Source organism: Oncorhynchus tshawytscha, linkage group LG10, assembly GCF_018296145.1.
Source record: "Oncorhynchus tshawytscha isolate Ot180627B linkage group LG10, Otsh_v2.0, whole genome shotgun sequence".
Lineage (NCBI taxonomy): Eukaryota > Metazoa > Chordata > Actinopteri > Salmoniformes > Salmonidae > Oncorhynchus > Oncorhynchus tshawytscha.
In genome coordinates, this window is record NC_056438.1 from 63,856,159 (window position 1) to 63,876,780 (window position 20,622).

At 41.4% G+C, this 20,622-nt stretch overlaps 1 protein-coding gene across 1 annotated transcript; it reads right to left on the bottom strand.

Annotated features, from left to right (window-relative positions):
* Positions 1-290: 290 nt before the first annotated feature.
* zgc:92591 lies at positions 291-1,731 on the bottom strand. Its single transcript, XM_024436464.2, has 3 exons — positions 1,617-1,731; positions 1,403-1,524; positions 291-673 (listed from the first exon to the last, which is right to left on the bottom strand). The coding sequence occupies exons 2-3, from the start codon at positions 1,514-1,516 to the stop codon at positions 437-439; spliced, it is 351 nt and encodes a 116-aa protein (XP_024292232.1). The 5' UTR covers positions 1,517-1,524; positions 1,617-1,731; the 3' UTR covers positions 291-436.
* Between the last annotated feature and the right edge of the window lie 18,891 nt (positions 1,732-20,622).

Genomic DNA, 20,622 nt, shown 5'->3' on the forward strand with positions numbered 1-20,622 from the left:
CTCTAGATTATCTTTTACCAGAAAATCTGCACATACTATGCTGTACCTTAGTTTTTGTAACATAGTATAGCATTAACTTGCAACTCAATATAGCTTGAGCAAAATAGCCACCTGCACTTATAGCTTATTTACATTAGATAGCCCCATGTATTAGACATGTGCAGTTACATAAATTGAGCTACCTGCACAGGGTCTAGGTTGCAAATGTTGTGATGAGGGTATTCATGTTCTGACTGAAAATGGCAGCAAAATATAACTAGAGTAATATTCCCATCTAGTGGCAAAAAATGAAAATTGCAGAAACATTTAATCATGGGGAACCCCCCAAAAAAATCAGTTCAGTGCATTTATTTTCCAAAAATAATGATTAAACTTAAACTTAGTGGTGCATCCATAGCCTTAATTGAATTCTTGCAGCATTTGAGGTACTTATTTTCTACTTTGAACTAGTGTATTTGGTGACAGCTTTGGTGCCCTCTGACACAGCGTGCTTGGCCAGCTCTCCAGGTAGCAAGAGTCGGACTGCGGTCTGTACCTCTCGGCTGGTGATGGTTGAGCGTTTGTTGTACTGGGTCAGACGAGATGCCTCAGTCGCAATGCGCTCAAATACATCGTTGACAAAGGAATTCATTATGCTCATTGCTCTGCTGGAGATGCCAGTGTCAGGATGGACCTAGAGACAAAGAACACATGTCATCAAGTTGAAAACTAGAGCAAATAGTTAGTGCTGGGGGGGGTCTAAGCTGACATATATTGAAATGTTTTAAGGTCATACCATGGATCATTTAGATAGATTTGGAATTTTAAAGACCCCTTAGGTACACCCCTCCCCAAAAATAAATTTGGCCTTTACTAATAGACTACAGAAACTAACACAAAAAAAACCCACCTCAAAGGTTGAAGTATCCTATAATCTATGAGGACTCAAGATAGTTAACACATTGAACACCTTATTTGTGGGCATAAACAAACATTATTTGTATGGGTTGACTTTATAGCAAAACACCATGTTCACGAGTCTCCCCTTTCTATACAGCTCAACGTTTTCACGAGAAGGCAGATTTTCGGGATGTCTCCTGGTCTGAGAAACAGCGCTGAAGCTCTGCCACTTTCCACCACAGATGTGGAAGGGTGACAAAAAAAAAAAAGTCGATTGAGACGCAGCCCATGCAAAAACAGATGTCTATTTTAAACTGATCGATTTGGATGGAAATTGTATTTTTGGTACTTAGAATGAGGCAGCGGTGCCTCAAACTACGGGGTTAAAATATCATATAGGATAGCTCTGCAAAAATAAAAAATCTCGTCACCAGCCTAATTGCGCATGGGCGAAACTAAGGTCTTTAAAACGAGACTAAGTAACAATAAAAAAATACATGAAAGCACATTTTCCGACACTTACCTGCTTCAAAACTTTATAGATATACACTGCATAAGTCTCTCTCCGCTTGGCTTTTCTTTTAGTCTTTTTCTCCCCGACTGCCTTTCCCTTCTTCTTGGTTACATCGTTACTCATTTCTGAAACTGTGCATACAACAGTAATTTAAGTGATAAGTCTCGATTTAAACAGTACATTGTCTTAATAAGGTAGACGTTTGTTTATGTTTAAGACCTACCTCTAGATACAGCGCAACCGTGATTATATGTCTAATGCTGTCAGCACTGTTGTTATCTAGTCATCTGTCATTTCCACCTCATCAAGCTGTCACAACCTGTTTTTAAGTGGCCATTAATTAATGGACAGCTCACGTGGTGTCCATGCAGGTGCAGCGTATTAAAAATCAGCCTGTCATTCATGCACGGTCCACTGGGGGTCATGCGTGAACCAGCATTGTACGTGTCAATACGCATTGCATCAACAACAGTCATCATCAGCTTGTGATTGAGATTTTAGAGTACAAGTAAATTCATTTTCTTGTAGAATGACGACAGTGGTCACACTTTCCTCAGCAATTTACACAATGCCTAATGGTCCTTGACTGTGTGTATAACTGGTTATGAAAATTTTACTTTCAGCCTTGCAAATTGGCTGAATATTTTTGTTACCATTTGAAAGACTACTGTATTCTGTATTTTCAGGAAACACCAAAGGCAGCATGTAATCACACAAGGTAGCCTGCATTAGGCTCCTGAGTGGCTCAAAGGTCTAAGGCACTGCATCTCAGTGCTAGAGGCATCAGGGTAGACACTGACTCAATCCCAGGCTGTATCACAACCACATCGGGAGTCCCATAGGGCGGCACACTTACTTACGCTCAATATGCAAATAATGTATGTCACAATTATACTGAACAAAAATCAAATCGCAACAATTTCTAAGATTTTACTCAGTCAATTGAAATACATGAATTAGGCCCTAATCTATGGATTTCACATGACTGGGAATACAATTATGCATCTGATGGTCACAGGTACAAAAAAGGTAGGGTCATGGATTAAAAAAAACAGTCAGTATCTGCTGTGACCACCATTTGCCTCAGGCAGGGCGACACATCTCCTTCGCGTAGAGTTGATCAGGCTGTTGATTGTGGCCTGTGGAATGTTGTCCAACTCCTCTTCAATGGTTGTGCAAAGTTGCTGGATTTTGGCGGGAACTGGAACGCTGCCATACACGTCAATCCAGAGCATCCCAAACATGCTCAATGGGTGACATTGAATAACTGGGAAATTTTCCGCTACCAGGAATTGTGTTCAGATCCTTATGACATGGGGCCATGCATTATCATGCTGAAACATGAGGTGATGGTGGCGGATGAATAACATGTCACAGTGAAATGCAATTGTGTTCATTGTCCGTAGCTTATGCTTGCCCATACCATAACCCCACAGCCACCATGGGGCACTCTGTTCACAACATTGACATCAGCAAACGGCTTGCAGTTACATCTGTGTCTGTCAGAAAACGGTTTCAATACAGTCAAGGAAATGATCTTCCAACCACAGAAAGGTTTGATCATAACCTTCATGTACCATTCCGTGTTTAATTCACCACTATCTAAAGAGGGTCTTTGCAGTTAGTCAGAATTAAATCCATTTGACACTTCAGATGGCACATCACCTGTCTTGTATATTGTGAGTCTCTGATAAGGTCTTTGTGACGAATAACATATGCTTGATGTCCATATGTGGCCTTGTCATATCTCCCAGCTCATATCACAGGATTTCAGAGCTTGTCTGTTGATGAGAGTCCATGTGTCTGTCATTGCAGGAATTGGACAGTTTCATCATATGCAGTTGACATTTTTTTACTTTGAAGGATAGACTTTCTAGCCTGGCGTGTAGGAGTGTTTGGCCAGTAACTTAAAGTTTGCTGGATCGAATCCCCGAGCTGACAAGGTAAAAATCTGTCGTTCTAAGCAAGGCAGTTAACCCACTGTTCCCCGGGCGCCGTTGATTAAGGCAGCCCTCCCCACCTCTCTGATTCAGAGGCGTTGGGTTAAATGTGGAAGCTGCAGTCAGTTGTACAACTGACTAGGTATCCCCCGTGCCAGTGCTAACAGGGTTGTGACTAGATGGAGTACAGCTACGACTGGAAGTTGCTTTTTGTATCATGTTAGGAGAGCTTACTCTATCCCTAACTTTAACCTAGTTCTCCTAACCTGCTATGTTAATTCTCCTAACCTACTGGGAAAAGTAACTTCCGGTTGTAGCTGTATGCTACCTAGTCAAAACTCAGTAACAGCTTCATCAAGTACAAAGTTAGTGCTAAATGAGCAATGAGTTTATTATTCCAAACCTTGAACAAGCTTATTTGATTTCTTCCACACACTTTGGAGAGATTTAATTACATTTATTTTGATCAATGTAGTGTCCTCTCCTGGCTGCTACAATTAGCAATCTCTTATTAGCTGTTTCTTCCAGACCGTCGTGATGCTTAAGCCTCCCTACAGTAGATTGCCATGGAGCACAGGTCTCAGACCTTAGCTCTTGCTAATTACTTGGGGTTATTTTCTCCAGAAGCACACAACAGCATCCATTATATTTCGTCAGCTGTGTGTAACTGAGGGTGTTCAGTGAATCACACTCGCTTGATGAGTAGCCACGTTGCCTAAGACCTCAAGGCTTGTGTTCCCCAAGCTAACACTCAGGCTTTAGCTCAGTGAGCTAACACAGTATTGTGTGGTGCAAGAAATCCAGGTCCAAAGACCCATGTTATTCACATGTGGAATAAAAATGGAACATTAAGTCCTTATCTCAAACAATATCATCATTCAATGTCAATGACCTCAGTCATGTATACAGTAGGGGAGATGTGCAAACCACCATCTCTACACACTTTTTACTCTTGTGTATTTCTCAGCACCAGTATATCTTACAAGACTCTACAACATTAATAGAAAGACCAAGGCTTTGGATTGAAATACGAACCCTTTTTATCCTCATATCTTATTCCAACATGAAGTTATAAGCCATCAAACACACTCTGTCTACTTGTGACAAGCAGCCTAACCACAGGGCTGGTTGTCACAGAGTATGGGGTTGGTTGTCACAATGTTTGCTGGTAGCTTATTCCTTTTGTAACAGGAAGTGAGGCAATATAGTATACAGTGTCTTCAAAAGATTTTCTTTGATTGAATCATATTCCTAACAAAATTCAGCATTTTATGCCTTAAGAACAACATATGACATTTGAGTGTCATATGTGTGTGTATTTGTGTGTTTGCACACACGTGTACATGCGTTTGACAGAAAACATATGTGAGAGAGAGAGGAAACCAACCCAGATAGCACAGATACCTCTGTCCAACAGATGTATACATGATGCATCGGGAAGATGCAGTTTAGACATTGTTTGCTAAGTGGCAAGACATCTCACAGATGTATTAGAATACCTACATTCTAAATTCTACAGTTCTACATCGTTTATAAATCGGCCAGGCATCAATATCCTATTTTGATCCCTCGGCAAACGCTCCACACTACATATTCCTAACACATTTTGATATGTCGTAGTGCTGAGCGATTAGTGCTTTTTGAAGTTGGTTCAGTTTTGGTTTTGATTATATTTTTGTAGACATTTAATGCACTATGCATTATGTGGGTTGAATGCTGTAACAACACAGGATAAAACAACTAATAAAGGTCCCATAATGGTAGTGACTGCCAATTACTGCTTATCACTTATTCACCATCATTTATTCACATTACTTTAATTAAAATATTTCAGTTGTTGTGTATACAATGTACAAAACATTAGGAACACCTGCTCTTTCCGTGACATAGACTGACCAGGTGAATCCAGGTGAAAGCTATGATTCATTATTGATAGCAACTCTTAAATCCACTTCAGTCAGTGTAGATGAAGGGGAGCAGACGAACGGATGCTAATTAAGATGCTAGTTACCACATTGCTTGACCTCGAAATAGGTTTGGAATCAGTGGAGGCTACTGAAGAGAGGACGGCTTATTATAATGGCTGGAATGGAGCGAATGGGATGGTGTATTTTGATATATTTGATACCGTTCCACTCATTCCGCTACAAACCATTACCACAAGTCCGTCCTCCCCAATTAAGGTGCCACCAACCTCCTGTGTTTGGAATGTAGTGGCACTGGTAATCACCCTGTACAATATGGTTATGATGGAGTGGATAGTGACAACCAACCCCGCATTCTATGTGACAACTGTGGCAACCCCCCCCCCATGCTAATTAACATGCTAGTTGTCACATGCTAGTTGACCTAGCAACTCAGCAACTCAAAGATACTCAAATACAGTACCAGTCAAAAATTCTACATTGTAGAATAATAGTGAAGACATCAAAACTGTGAAATAACACATAAGGAATCTTGTAGTAACCAAAAAAAGTGTTAAACAAATCTAAAAATATATTTTCTTCAAAGTAGCCACCCTTTGCCTTGATGACAGCTTTGCATACTCTTGGCATTCGGCTTCATGATGAATGCTTTTCCAACAGTCTTGAAGGAGCTCCCACATATGCAGTCCAACTCATCCCAAACCATCTCAATTGGGTTGAGGTCGAGTGATTGTGGAGGCCAGGTCATCTTAGCACATGCTGGTTTTTGAGACTGCACTTGAAAAAACTTCTTGACATTTTCCATATTGACTGACCTTCATGTCTTAAAGTAATGATGGACTGTTGTTTCTTGGTCTTTTACCAAATAAGGCTATCTTCTGTATCCCACCCCTACCTTTTCACAACACAACTGATTGGCTCAAACACATTAATTAAGAAGGAAAGAAATTCCACAAATGAACTTTTAACAAGGCACACCTGTTAATTGAAAGGCATTCCAGGTGACTAACTCATGAAGCTGGTTGAGATAATGCCAAAAGTGTGCAAAGCTGTCATCAAGGAAAATGATGTCTACCTCGAAGAATTTCAAATCTCAAATATTTTTGATTTGTTTAACACTTGTTTGGTTACTACATGATTCCACTTGTGCTATTTCATGGTGTTGATGTCTTCATGATTATTCTATAATGTCGAAAACAGTAAAAATAAAGAAAAACACTTGAGTGAGTAGGTGTATCCAAACCTTTGACTGGTACTGATGGTTTGTAATATAGCTCTCCCTTTCCTCTTTTCAACAAACATAATTGTTCATGTATACTCCCAAAGTTAAACATTTATAAAGAAAATATCAAGACATATGATTTTTACTTTCACATATGAAAAACACTGGAATTCACCTCATCTCAATGTTTTATCAAGCTGATATGAATTGACCAGGTGGATGAGTTCTTCCAAAGAATTCACAAATTTTAACCTTAAACGTATTACACAGCACCTTTTAGATTGGCAGTAATAAGAATTGTGAGACAACCAATCCCGGTCTCCCCTACACACAATAAAGCTGCCATTGATATAATAATAATCATTTGGAGGGTGCTTATATTTGTCCTATTTCACACATGTACAAGTGTGTATTATACACGTGTGAATTGGAAATGTGTTTTTTTTCATATCCCAACTCTCCCTGAGACACCCTCAGAGAGTGGAGTCATGGCCAGGGTCAGCCATTATCAATGACGACCCTGGTTTGTACTGGACCAGACCCTCCACTGAAGGACATGCTCTTTGTGTTGTTATACGTATCCAAGTATAACTTTAACGAGTCGGACGTGAAGGATTTACTTCAGACACCGACAAGGCCCAAATCCCAGTCATTCGCATGAGAAAGAAACAGAGATATCTGGGATGTAGGTTGGACTGCCTTGTAAGGATCCGACGGCTAGTGGGTAATCTGCCTCTACCATCAGTCCTGTAAGCCAACGTACAATTATTGGATAACAAAATAGACGAGCTACCATCACGACTATCCTACCAACGGGACATTAAAACTGTAATATCTTATGTTTCACCGAGTCGTGGCTGAACGACAACATGGATAAAATACAGCTGGCGGGTTTTACGCTGCATCGGCAAGATAGAACAGCTGCCGCCGGTAAGACAAGGGTTGGTGTCTGTGTATATTTCTAAACAACAGCTGGTGCACGAAATCTAATATTAAGGAAGTCTCTAGGTTTTTCTCGCCTGAGGTGGAGTATCTAATGATAAGCTGTAGACAACACTATTTGTTTTTCATAGCTGTTTATTTACCACCACAAACCGATGCTGGCACTAAGACCACACTCAATGAGCTGTATAAGGCCATATGCAAACAGGAAAATGCTCATCCAGAGGTGGTACTCCTAGTGGCCGAGGACTTTAATGCAGGGAAACTTAAATTAGTTTTACCAGCATGTTAAATGTGCAACCAGAGGAGAAAAAACTCTGGACCACCTTTACTCCACACACAGAGGTACATACAAAGCTCTCCCTCGTCCTCCATTGGGCAAATTTGACCATAATTATATACTCCCGATTCCTGCTTACAAGCAAAAACTAAAGCAGGAAGCACCAGTGACTCGGTCAATAAAGAAGTGGTCAGATGAAGCAGATGCTAAGCTACAGAACTGTTTTGCTAGCACAGACTGGAATATGTTCCAGGATTCTTCCGATGGCATTGAGGAGTACACCACACCAGTCACTGGCTTCATCAATAAGTGCATCGATGACTTCATCCCCACAGTGTCAGTATGTACATACCCTAACCAGAAGCCATGGATTACAGGCAACATCTGCTCTGAGCTAAAGGGTAGAAATGCTGCTTTCAAGGAGTGGGAATCTAACTCAATTATACAATTATAAGAAATCCCACTATGCCCTCCAACGAACCATGAAACAGGCAAAGCGTCAATACAGGACTAATATTGAATTGTAATACACCGGCTCTGACTCTCGTCAGATGTGGCAGGGCTTGCAAACCATTACAGACTACAAAGGGAAGCACAGCCGTGAGCTGCCTAGTGACACGAGCCTATCAGACAAACTAAATTACTTCTATGCTCGCTTCGAGGCAAGCAATACTGAAGCATGCATGAGAGCATCAGCTGTTCTGGACGACTGTGTGATCACGCTCTCTGTAACCGATGTGAGTAAGACTTTTAAACAGGTCAACATTCACAAGGCCGCAGGGCCAGATGGATTACCAGGACGTGTACTCCGAGCATGCGCTGACCAACTGGTAAGTGTCTTAACTGACATTTTCAACCTGTGCCTGAGTGAGTCTGTAATACCAACATGTTTCAAGCTAATCAAATGGCTACCCAGCCTATTTGCATTGTCCCCCCCCCACCCCCTTTTTTACACAGCTGCTACTCTCTGTTTTTTTATCTATGCATAGTCACTTTAACTCCACCTACATGTACATATTACCTCAATTACCTTCACTAACCTGTGCCCCCGCACATTGACTCTGTACCGGTACCCCCTGTATATAGCCTCGCAATTGTTATTTTACTGCTGCTCTTTAATTATTTATTTTTATTATCTATTTTTTACTTGACACTTATTTTTCTTAACTGCATTGTTGGTTAAGAGCTTGTAAGTAAGCATTTCACTGTAAGGTCTACACCTGTTGTATTCGGTGCATGTGACAAATAGAATTTGATTTGATTTGAAAGGACATGCCGGCATAAAGATGTTCAGTATCAGCATGAAATACCAATCTCCCAGGCGACTCTGCTTTCTTTGTGTGTGTGAAAATAAAGGTGTCTAACTATCAACAGCAGTAACAGATGTAACCTGGAGTGTGTTGTAACCTGTAGCAGATGTAACCTGTAGCAGATTTAACCTGTAGCAGATGTAACCTGTACTCCCATTGCTGGTCGATACGTGTCAACACAAATTGCGTTATTAACAGTATTTGAGTCTGTTTCCATACACTCTTTAGGGATAATCTGAAATTATTTACTTAGAGTATTGTAATATAATCAGAAACACATTATGGTCCCAGTGTGGTAGTTCTCTTGGTTTGAGAGTGCTGCTTGTAAACATCAGATTTGTGGGTTCAAGTCCCTAATGGACCATATTTCTATGAATATGTGTATAATGTAACCGCTGTGGATAAAACTGTCTTTGTCCCTCAAAGTCTTTGTCCCTCTCTTGTTTCAGTGCTGTAATGAGTCATATGTCTTAGGTGAATAAATACATATACTCTGGTGCTTTTCTCCTGTGGAACCAGGGTGCATTACATAGGGAAGACCGGGGTTGGTTGTCTCATGGGTGCTTATTACTCCCAACCCAATCTAAAGGATGCTGTGTAATAATAAAACAATTCAAATGTGTGAATTCTTTGAAAGAACTCATCCACCTTGTCAATTCATGTCAGCTTGACAAAACATTGAGGTGAGGGGAATGTGTTTTTCATAGGTGAAAGTTAAAAAAAAGAAGAAAAAAAAAAAAGATGTCTTGGTATTTTCTTTCTAAGTGTTTAGCTTTGGGAGTATACATGAACAATTATGTTTGTTGAAAAGAGGAAAGGGAGGTTTACATTCCAAACCTATTTCTGAGTTGCTAGGTCAAGCCATGTGGTAACTAGCATGTTAATTAGCATTGGTGGGGGTGGGAAGATAGAATTCTGGGTTGATTATTGAACGGGGAGATTGCCAGTGCCACTATACAATAAATCCCAAGCTCTTTTCCCCTTTCAAGTAAACACAAACACCTTTGGCCGACATATAGTGCTGAGCAATTAACCAAAATGTTGGTTATCTTTCATTTTTTAAACAACTAACTGACGAGGTCGGTTCAATTATTTGAATTGAATTCCATTCGTATTTGTTTATTTTCTGTGAGCTCGATGTGCAGTTTCTCTAGAGATAAATCAGATCAAGCCAGAACTGTGCGATGTAGTAGGGAGTTGTAGTTTCCAACAGGCCAATATTAGTTTAGCCCAGAAAATGTGGCAATTAACTACCATGACCATAATCCATTACACGCCTGCTGATTTATCCCGTCTGTGTGGAGCAGACACGGAGATGGAGAGAAGCGAGAACGTCTGATCGAGAAGGATAGAAAGCATTTGCTTCGTGATGTATCTCTACCTGAAAATACATGATCTATGTGATTGATAGTTGATAGTAGGCAGAATAAATAAGCCACCAGCAAACATTGTGACAACCAACCCCATACTGTGTGACAACCAACCCCATGATGGGGCTAGTTGTCACAAGTGGATCGAGTGTGTTTGATGGCTTATAATTTCATTATATGAGGATAAAAAGGGTCCGCATTTCAGCCAAAGAACTTGGTCTTTCTATTAATGTTGTAACGAGTCTTGTAAGACATACTGGTGCTTAGAAATGCACACAAGAAACACATCATGAGATACATAATCACCAGTGAAACTTCTGAAACAACAACACACACACAAGATTAACGCCAATCAGGGTAACAATAAGTACAATTGAACAAACACATGTTCAGACCGCACATAGAGGAACAAAGAAATGGATTTTGCCTTTAGTAATCTCTAGGAAATGTCTTCTTTAGGCTGTATTGTAGTGTATTGTACTAGCTGTGTGGCTGTTGTCTTCATTCAAAGAGTTTGCCAAGTTCTCTCACACCCTGATCTGTTTCATCTTTCTTTGTGATTGTCTCCATCCCCCTCCAGGTGTCACCCAACTCCCTTTTTATCCCCTGTGTATTTATACCTGTGTTCTCTTTGTCTGTTGCCAATTTGTTTTGTTTCGTCAAGCCTACCAGGATTTTCCCCTCTGTTCCTGTCTCTTGATTGTTCCTGTTTTCTAGTTTTCCCGGTTTTGACCTTTTCTGCCTGCCCTGACCCTGAGCCTGCCTGCCATCCTGTACCTTTGCCCTCCTATCTGGATATCTGGATTACTGACCTCACAGGCTGGAGTCCGTTCTGCCACGCCCATTGTCTGAACGCAACCTACCCCGGAACATCTTCCTGGGGTCTTGGAAGGTGCCCCGGACCTCTCCACCATTCCCGTGGTGTACTAGGATCTCACCATCTTCCCCCCCTGTCGACACTCACCTCTACCAAGGTTCAGTTCACGCGGTCCTCTGCCGTTGACCAGGCATTCCGGGACCTCAAACACCGCTTCACCACTGCTCCTATCTTGGTTCATCCTGGTCCTTCCCATCAGTTTGTGGTGGAGGCCGATGCTTCAGATGTTGGAGTGGGGGCTGTCCTGTCCCAACGTTCTGCCCTGGACCTTAAGCTGAATCCCTGTGCTTTCTTCTCCCACCGCCTCAGTGCCACGGAGAGGAACTATGATGTGGGGAATCGAGAGCTTCTTGCCGTGAAGATGGCATTGGAGGCATGGAGGCACTGACTCCAGGCAAGCGAGATGGGCTCTGCTGTTTACCTGGTTCAACTTTCCCTCTTTTACCAGGATCCAAGAACGTCAAGCCGGATGCCCTGTCTCGCCACTATAGCCCCACGGTTACCACCCCGGAGCCCGAGACCATCCTTCCAACCTGGTGCCTGGTGACGGCACTCAGCTGGTCCGGGAGGCTGAGGGGGGGCATTCCTCCAGGCTTGCCTGCCGCCCGGGCTCCTAGCGGACCCTGGTATTCGTGCGATAACGCTTTTGGTGGCCTACTATGGTTCCGGATGTCGCCGCATTTGTCGCCGCCTGCACGGTCTGTGCTCAGAACAAGCCCAGCTCATGGTGTAGCACGATCCATGGACTGCCCGTGGACATGGTCTCCGACCGGGGTCCTCAATTCTCGTCCCGGTTCTGGAAGGCGTTCTGCACCCTCATTCGGTCATTGGCCAGCCTGTCCTCTGGGTTCCACCCCAGTCCAATGGCCTGTCAGAGCGAGCCAACCAGGACCTTAAGACCACCCTGTGCTGCCTGGTCTCCAATAACCCCACCACCTGGAGCCAGAGCTTGTGTGGGTGGAATACACCTGCAACACCCTTTCCTGCTCTGTCACGGGCCAAACGGCATTTGAGTGTTCCCTGGGGTATCAGCCCCCACTCTTCCCTGAGCAGGAAGAAGAGGTCGGCATACCTTCTGCACAGATGTTTGTCCGCTGCTGTCGTCGTACCTGGAGGAGAGCCCAGTTGGCCCTCCTCAAGAGCACCTCCAGGTATTGACGACAAGCGGATCGTCAAGCGGACCACTGCTCCCCAGTATCATCTTGGGCAGAAGGTATGGCTGTCCACCCCTCTGCTGTTTGTCTTCTGTTGCCCCGTACTCTTCGTATACATCCCACCTTTCATGTGTCCAGAGTTAAACCCATGTCTCACAGCCTTGCTGTCCTGTACCTTTGCCCCACCTATCTGGATTACTGACCCCTGGCTTTCCTTGACCTGTCTTGCCTGCCCCTGTTGGATAAATAAACTATTGTTAATTCGACGTTGTCTGCATCTGGGTCTTACCTTGAAACATGATAGTTTTAAAACATGCTCTATATAATGAGATGAATGACACAGTTTCCCCTCACTATCAATTTGAGAACGCCCACCCGCAAATTGCTCTTCCCCCAAATGAGTGCTGAAACAAACCCCTAAATAGCTAATTAACATTTCAATACATCTTAGAGATAACTGGTACTGTTTAAAACATTCCACTGACATTGCATTCCCTGACTACTGTTGCTAAGGATTAATATAGAAGCATTTGTCTACTAGATGTCCATGTCTAAATTGTCAGTAGTCTCTTGCAGTTGATGGCTATGATTCTGATATCCTCATTGTACTATTTTACCTTTATCGTATGTCATGTTTTCATCTTATAACACAATTGTGTATTCAATGCACATTAGTGCCCCTTTCGCTATTCTGTAAAATGTTCTGTATTCTGGATGAAAATGAACAGGGTGCTATTCTGTTAGTACATGTACCCTAGTGTTAGTCTTGCAAAAGGGCTGGTGATCAGGTTTGTCAAGGTGAAGGTGTGCAGTGCAGTTCTCAGTCTAAGCATCTGTCTTTCTGTAATCCTAATGTACTCTGTTTCTGGCTCCTCCATTCTGGAAAAGTGGCACTGCATCATTCTGGGCATAGAGGACCATCCCAGTCCCTCTATCACTGTCTGATGCCCACACTGCCCTCAAATGTCAGATAGTTTACCCTTTTACAAAGTCACCTACTGGGCCCCATTGGAATGGGGTCTAATGCATCCTCTGAGGCTTGGGGCCTGGGCCAGCTCTCTCTGCAGTTTGGTTTGGTAGGGCACAAAGTGTGTTGCTTAGCTGATCTAGAAGGCTGTGTTCAGGTGGAAGAGTCAGTGCATAAATCATTATAAGGAGTCTGTTTTTGTTTAGTGTAAACATAAATGTTGAGATATCTGTGTATGATGATGAATACTGATTGATTTATTGATAGGCTTACATTGCCAACAAGAGCACCTCCTACTCATGGTTAGAGCACTGTGTTCATTACTGACCATAGGCCCGGACAAGAAAAAACCTCACAAATGAGATGAGAATTCATCAGTTTTAATAAGAGTAGCATGACTAGCCCAAAATGTAGGGGGACATAGTCATTGTGGACAGGAGCCTCTGAAGACAGGAAATGGAGCCATAATAACAACAGACACAATCAATCTACATCAGGTGCATGAATTTAATAAAAGTATATAAAGAGGTCAAAAGGTCCGAATTAAATACTGTGGCTTACGAATTCACCCCCTTAGGCATTTTTGCTATTTTGTTGCATTACAACCTGGAATTAAAATGGATTTTTTTTTTTTTGTATCATTTGATTTACACAACATGCCTACCACTTTGAAGATGCAAAATATGTTTTATTGTGAAACAAACAAGAAATAAGACAAAAAAACTGAACTTGAGTGTGCATAACTATTTACCCCCCCAAAGTCAATACTTTGTAGAGCCACCTTTTGCAGCAATTGCAGCGGCAAGTCTCTTGGGGTATGTTTCTATAAGCTTGGCACATCTAGCCACTAGGATTTTTGCCCATTATTCAAGTCAAACTGCTCCAGCACCTTCAAGTTGGATGGGTTCCCGTTGGTGTACAGCAATCTTTAAGTCATACCACAGATTCTCAATTGGATTGAGGTCTGGGCTTTGACTAGGCATTCCAAGACATTTAAATGTTTCCCCTTAAACCGCTCGAGTGTCGCTTTAGCAGTATGCTTAGGGTCATTGTCCTGCTGGAAGGTGAATCTCCGTCCCAGTCTCAAATCTCTGGAAGACTGAAACCGGTTTCCCTCAGAATTTCCCTGTATTTAGTGCCATCCATTATTCCTTCAATTCTGACCAGTTTCCCAGTCCCTGCCGATGATAAACATCCCCACAGCATGACGCTGCCACCACCATGCTTCACTGTGGCGATGGTGTTCTCGGGGTGATGAGAGGTGTTGTGTTTGCACCAGACATAGTGTTCTCCTTGAATTCCAAAAAGCTCAATTTTAGTCTCATCTGACCCGAGTACCTTGTTCCATATGTTTGGGGAGTCTCCCACATGCCTTTTGGTGAACACCAATCGTGTTTGCTTATTTTGTTCTTTAAGCAATGGATTTTTTTCTGGTCACTCTTCCATAAAGCCCAGCTCTGTGGAGTGCACGGCTTAACGTGGTCCTATAGACAGATGCTCCAATCTCCACTGTGGAACTTCGCAGCTCCTTCAGGGTTATCTTTGGTCTCTTTGTTGCCTCTCCGATTAATGCCTTCCATGCCTGGTTTGTGAGTTTTGGTGGGCAGCCCTCTCTTGGCAGGTTTGTTGTGGTGCCATATTCTTTCCAATTTTTAATAATGGATTTAATGGTGCTCTGTGGGATGTTCAACGTTTCAGCTATTGTTTTATAGCCCAACCCTGGTCTGTACTTCTCCACAACTTTGTCCCTGACCTGTTTGAAGAGCTCATTGGTCTTCATGGTGCCGCTTGCTTGGTGGTGCCACTTGCTTAGTGGTATTGCAGACTCTAGGGCCTTTCATAACAGGTGTATATATTGAGATCACATGACAGATCATGTGACACTTAGATTGCACACAGGTGGACTTTATTTAACTAATTATGTGACTCCTGAAGGTAATCGGATGCGCCAGATCTTATTTAGGGGCTTCATGGCAAAGGGGGTAAATTCATATATGTGCACCACTTTTCCGTTTTTTTTTATTTTTTTTAAATTTTTTAAACAAGTAATTTTTTTCATTTCACTTCACCAATTTGGACTATTTGTGTATGTCCATTACATGAAATCCAAATAAAAATTCATTTAAATTACAGGTTGTAATGCAACAAAATAGGAAAAACGCCTAGGAGGATGAATACTTTTGCAAGGCACTGTAGAAATGACTGAATCGTCAGGATGTGTTATTGAAAATGTAAAAGAGGCAATGGCATTTTATTTAATTACATGAGGAGGAATGGAATAGTTATTGGACCATCAAATGTTCTGTTGCCTAAGATTTGATTTCTTTCTCAAAAAAAATCAATAGAAATTAGGAACCCAATCATTTCCTGGTCATGCTTGGCTGTTCTGGATGGCACAGATGGTGTTTCTTTGGGTAGGTTTGTGATTGAGAGGATGACTTTACAATTGCAGATACCAACAGAGCTGGCATTTGAAAAGAGCAAGAGGGATCTTTAGAAAATTCCTTGGCTGGAGAGCTTAGATTTGTACAATAGCAATCCTGAAGGACTGTCGTAGAACAATATGTAATACACCAGATGAGTACTTTAGAGATGTAGACCAGGATTCATTCATGTAGACAGGCATCAGGGGGTTGGTGTCACACTTTTGGCACAGCCCCAGCTAACACACCTGACTTCCATAATCAACCATGATTGTCAGTTTAGAATGTGATTAGTTTAATCAGCTAGGAATGGGGGAAAAAGTGTGACACCACCTCGGTCACGGAGGACTGGAGTTTCCCTTCCCTGTTGTGTGTTATAAATGACAAGTTATGTTGTTTCAATGCAGTGGGCTAAATCTGGGTCACACAGAGTGTTTCTTGGGTTTAAACCAAATATACACTACCGTTCAAAAGTTTGGGGTCACTTAGAAATGTCCTTTAAAAAAATAGTACCCACAAAACACCAGTCTCACGTCAACAGTGAAGAGGCAACTCTGGGATGCTGGCCTTCTAGGCAGAGTTCCTCTGTTCAGTGTCTGTGTTCTTTTGCCCATCTTAATATTTTATTTTTATTGGCCAGTCTGAGATATGTCTTTTCCTTTGCAACTCTGTCTAGAAGGCCAGCATCCCGTAGTTGCCTCTTCACTGTTGACATTGAGACTAGTGTTTTGTGAGTACCTTTTAATGAAGCAGCCAGTTGAGGATTTGTGAGGCGTCTGTTTCTCAAACTAGACACTCTAATGTACCTGCCCTCTTGCTCAGTTGTGCACCGGGCCCTCCCACTCCTCTTTATATTCTGGTTAGAGCCAGTTTGCGCTGTTCTGTGAAAGGAGTAGTACACAGCGTTGTTCCAGATCTTCAGTTTATTGGCAATTTCTCGCATGGAATAGCCTTCATTTCTCAGAACAAGAATAGACTGACGAGTTTCAGAAGAAAGGTCTTTGTTTCTGGTTATTTTGAACCCACAAATGCTGATGCTCCAGATACTCAACCATTCTAAAGAAGGCCAGTTTTATTGCTTTAATCAGAACAACAGTTTTCAGCTGTGCTAACATAATTGCAAAAGGGTTTTCTAATGATCAATCAGCCTTTTAAAATTATAAACTTGGATTAGCTAACACAACGTGACATTGGAACATAGGAGTGATGGTTGCTGATAATGGGCATCTGTACTCCTATGTAGATATTCCATAAAAAATCTGCCGTTTCCAGCTACAATAGTCATTTACAACATTAACAATGTCTACACTGTATTTCTGATGCATTTGATGTTATTTTAATGGCCATTTTTTTGTGCTTTTCTTTCATAAACAAGGACATTTCTAAGTGACCCAGATCTTTTGAACGGCAGTGTGTGTATATACATATATATTAAAAAAAAGGAACAACTATTTCACTAGGCAAGTCAGTTAAGATCAAATTCTTATTTACAAGGACGGCCTTCAACTCTATACACCTCGCACACGGTAAAAAAGAAGACACCCTTACCATATCAGATATAAAGTTGAAATGTATTCAATTTTGAGTTTGCATCCCAATATGTACAGTGCCTTGCAGAAGTATTCGGCCCCCTTGAACTTTGTGACCTTTTGCCACATTTCAGGCTTCAAACATGAAGATATAAAACTGTATTTTTTTGTGAAGAATCAACAACAAGTGGGACACAATCATGAAGTGGAACGACATTTATTGGATATTTCAAACTTTTTTAACAAATCAAATACTGAAAAATTGGGGGTGCAAAATTATTCAGCCCCTTTACTTTCAGTGCAGCAAACTCTCTCCAGAAGTTCAGTGAGGATCTCTGAATGATCCAATGTTGACCTAAATGACTAATGATGATAAATACAATCCACCTGTGTGTAATCAAGTCTCCGTATAAATGCACCTGCACTGTGATAGTCTCAGAGGTCCGTTAAAAGTGCAGAGAGCATCATGAAGAACAAGGAACACACCAGGCAGGTCCAAGATACTGTTGTGAAGAAGTTTAAAGCTGGATTTGGATACAAAAAGATTTCCCAAGCTTTAAACATCCCAAGGAGCACTGTGCAAGCGATAATATTGAAATGGAAGGAGTATCAGACCACTGCAAATCTACCAAGACCTGGCCGTCCCTCTAAACTTTCAGCTCATACAAGGAGAAGACTGATCAGAGATGCAGCCAAGAGGCCCATGATCACTCTGGATGAACTGCAGAGATCTACAGCTGAGGTGGGAGACTCTGTCCACAGGACAACAATCAGTCGTATATTGCACAAATCTGGCCTTTATGGAAGAGTGGCAAGAAGAAAGCCATTTCTTAAAGATATCCATAAAAAGTGTTGTTTAAAGTTTGCCACAAGCCACCTGGGAGACACACCAAACATGTGGAAGAAGGTGCTCTGGTCAGATGAAACCAAAATTGAACTTTTTGGCAACAATGCAAAACGTTATGTTTGGCGTAAAAGCAACACAGCTCATCACCCTGAACACACGATCCCCACTGTCAAACATGGTGGTGGCAGCATCATGGTTTGGGCCTGCTTTTCTTCAGCAGGGACAGGGAAGATGGTTAAAATTGATGGGAAGATGGATGGAGCCAAATACAGGACCATTCTGGAAGAAAACCTGATGGAGTCTGCAAAAGACCTGAGACTGGGACAGAGATTTGTCTTCCAACAAGACAATGATCCAAAACATAAAGCAAAATCTACAATGGAATGGTTAAAAAAAACATATCCAGGTGTTAGAATGGCCAAGTCAAAGTCCAGACCTGAATCCAATCGAGAATCTGTGGAAAGAACTGAAAACTGCTGTTCACAAATGCTCTCCATCCAACCTCACTGAGCTCGAGCTGTTTTGCAAGGAGGAATGGGAAAAAATTTCAGTCTCTCGATGTGCAAAACTGATAGAGACATACCCCAAGCGACTTACAGCTGTAATCGCAGCAAAAGGTGGCGGAGGAGGTTAACTTAAGGGGGCTGAATAATTTTGCACGCCCAATTTTTCAGTTTTTGATTTGTTAAAAAAGTTTGAAATATCCAATAAATGTCGTTCCACTTCATGATTGTGTCCCACTTGTTGTTGATTCTTCACAAAAAAAATACAGTTTTATAACTTTATGTTTGAAGCCTGAAATGTGGCAAAAGGTCGCAAAGTTCAAGGGGGGCGAATACTTTCGCAAGGCACTGTATATATCACAGAAGACTGAAAAATAACAAAAAAAGTAATGTTGAGTAACTACGAAATTATGAAAAATATTAATAACATTTCACCCATGAGGCCACTAGAGTGCGATTTGGTCATTTGACTGCAGGAAACGTTTCCTCCTATTGATTACACCATAGAACAAAGACATCACCTGCTGCATCCTGACTTGAGGTACTCATGTGTGTTTCAAATTTCAGCACATATCTTATATTGAATATGTCATAAGCTACAATTTATTCCTGTTGTTGGTCTATCTAGGTTAACTAGCCAACAAACCTTCACCACTGGATCAGTATAAAGTCAAATAAATCATGTTTTAATTTATCCCACTAGGCCCTGCAGCTATGCAGAGTACTGGACATAAATTATAAGCTGCATCATTTTAGCTGCTTCCCTTCCAGTTTCCTGGAATACTGAATTGACCAAGTCAATATGAGGATGACTCTGTGCATTTACAAACATTTCTCTGAACTAGTAGAAAATATGAAGACATTTATGTAATGCATCGTGCATCACAGTCTAAAGCCTATCTTTGGTGCATTGTGCAGTATGAAGACATGTTTTTGGTGCATTGCATGTAGGAGCAGAATTTTGTTACATTTAAGTTGAGCTGTATAGCAGTCAGAGAGACATAACTGTGTCTGTATTTGCTGTAGTTAGTGACAGGCACACACATTCAAAAAGACCCACATAAAGAGAACCATTTATATATCGCTTAGGAGTGAGTGCTTCAAATGTTTCCCTTCCTATTAATATTCACTGCATTATGCCTCGCAAATCACCAGCCACTTGAAAGCCAATTACTAAGCAAAAAGTCCACAGTTTTCCCCTCTACAATCTGTAACAAGCATGAATGCAAAAACTTTAAGCAGTTTGATTTTGTATAATCTGTTTGTCTACATATAATGTACTACAGTAGTACAAGTAAAATGCAAATAAGTGCATAGGCTGTACGTTTGTTAGTTATTTACATTTCTTGAATATGTTTGTGGAGTTTAAATTATTTAGATGAAAATCTATGCAAATATGGTGAACCAATTGCAGTTGACAACTGAGTCACTTTATTGATTAGGCCCCTATGTCAAACTTAGGCACCTATTGTATGGACATGTTTATGTGGTACAAATGGGATGACATGATGGATTGTCATAATGATCATAGATCGCTTATTTAAAGCTTTTCACTAGGCCTCAAAGCCCTTTACATCAAAAGGGGGAGTAAAGGGGGTGACTTCATGCAACTCCAAGGAATAGCCTCCACCTAAGTGATGGGTAACAGCTATTTTGTGTCAGAACACAACACTAACAGAACATTGGCTATCACTGTGGGGAGGATTTTTGGTGTCTAAAAGTATATGAATGACTAACCAAGATGTATTTAGAATTTTAACCCACATTTTTCTTCATATTTTATACCTTTGCACCCGTAGCAGGGTGATGGTTGTTTTTTCCTCATCTGTTTTCAACCTCAAAACATTTGAGATTTTATTGCCAAAGAAAATGTCTTAACTTGTGAGAAAAAACAAAAGCAGAAAACACAGAGAAATGTAGAATGTGGACATAAAACCCAA

What these genes read in the sequence shown, in the direction of transcription:
- zgc:92591 (XM_024436464.2), bottom strand. Translation starts at nt 1,516, where the DNA reads ATGAGTAACGATGTAACCAAGAAGAAGGGAAAGGCAGTCGGGGAGAAA. An exon ending in TCTATAAAGTTTTGAAGCAG is followed by an intron (nt 674 to 1,402) that starts GTAAGTGTCGGA and finishes CTTTGTCTCTAG; the next exon opens with GTCCATCCTGACACTGGCAT.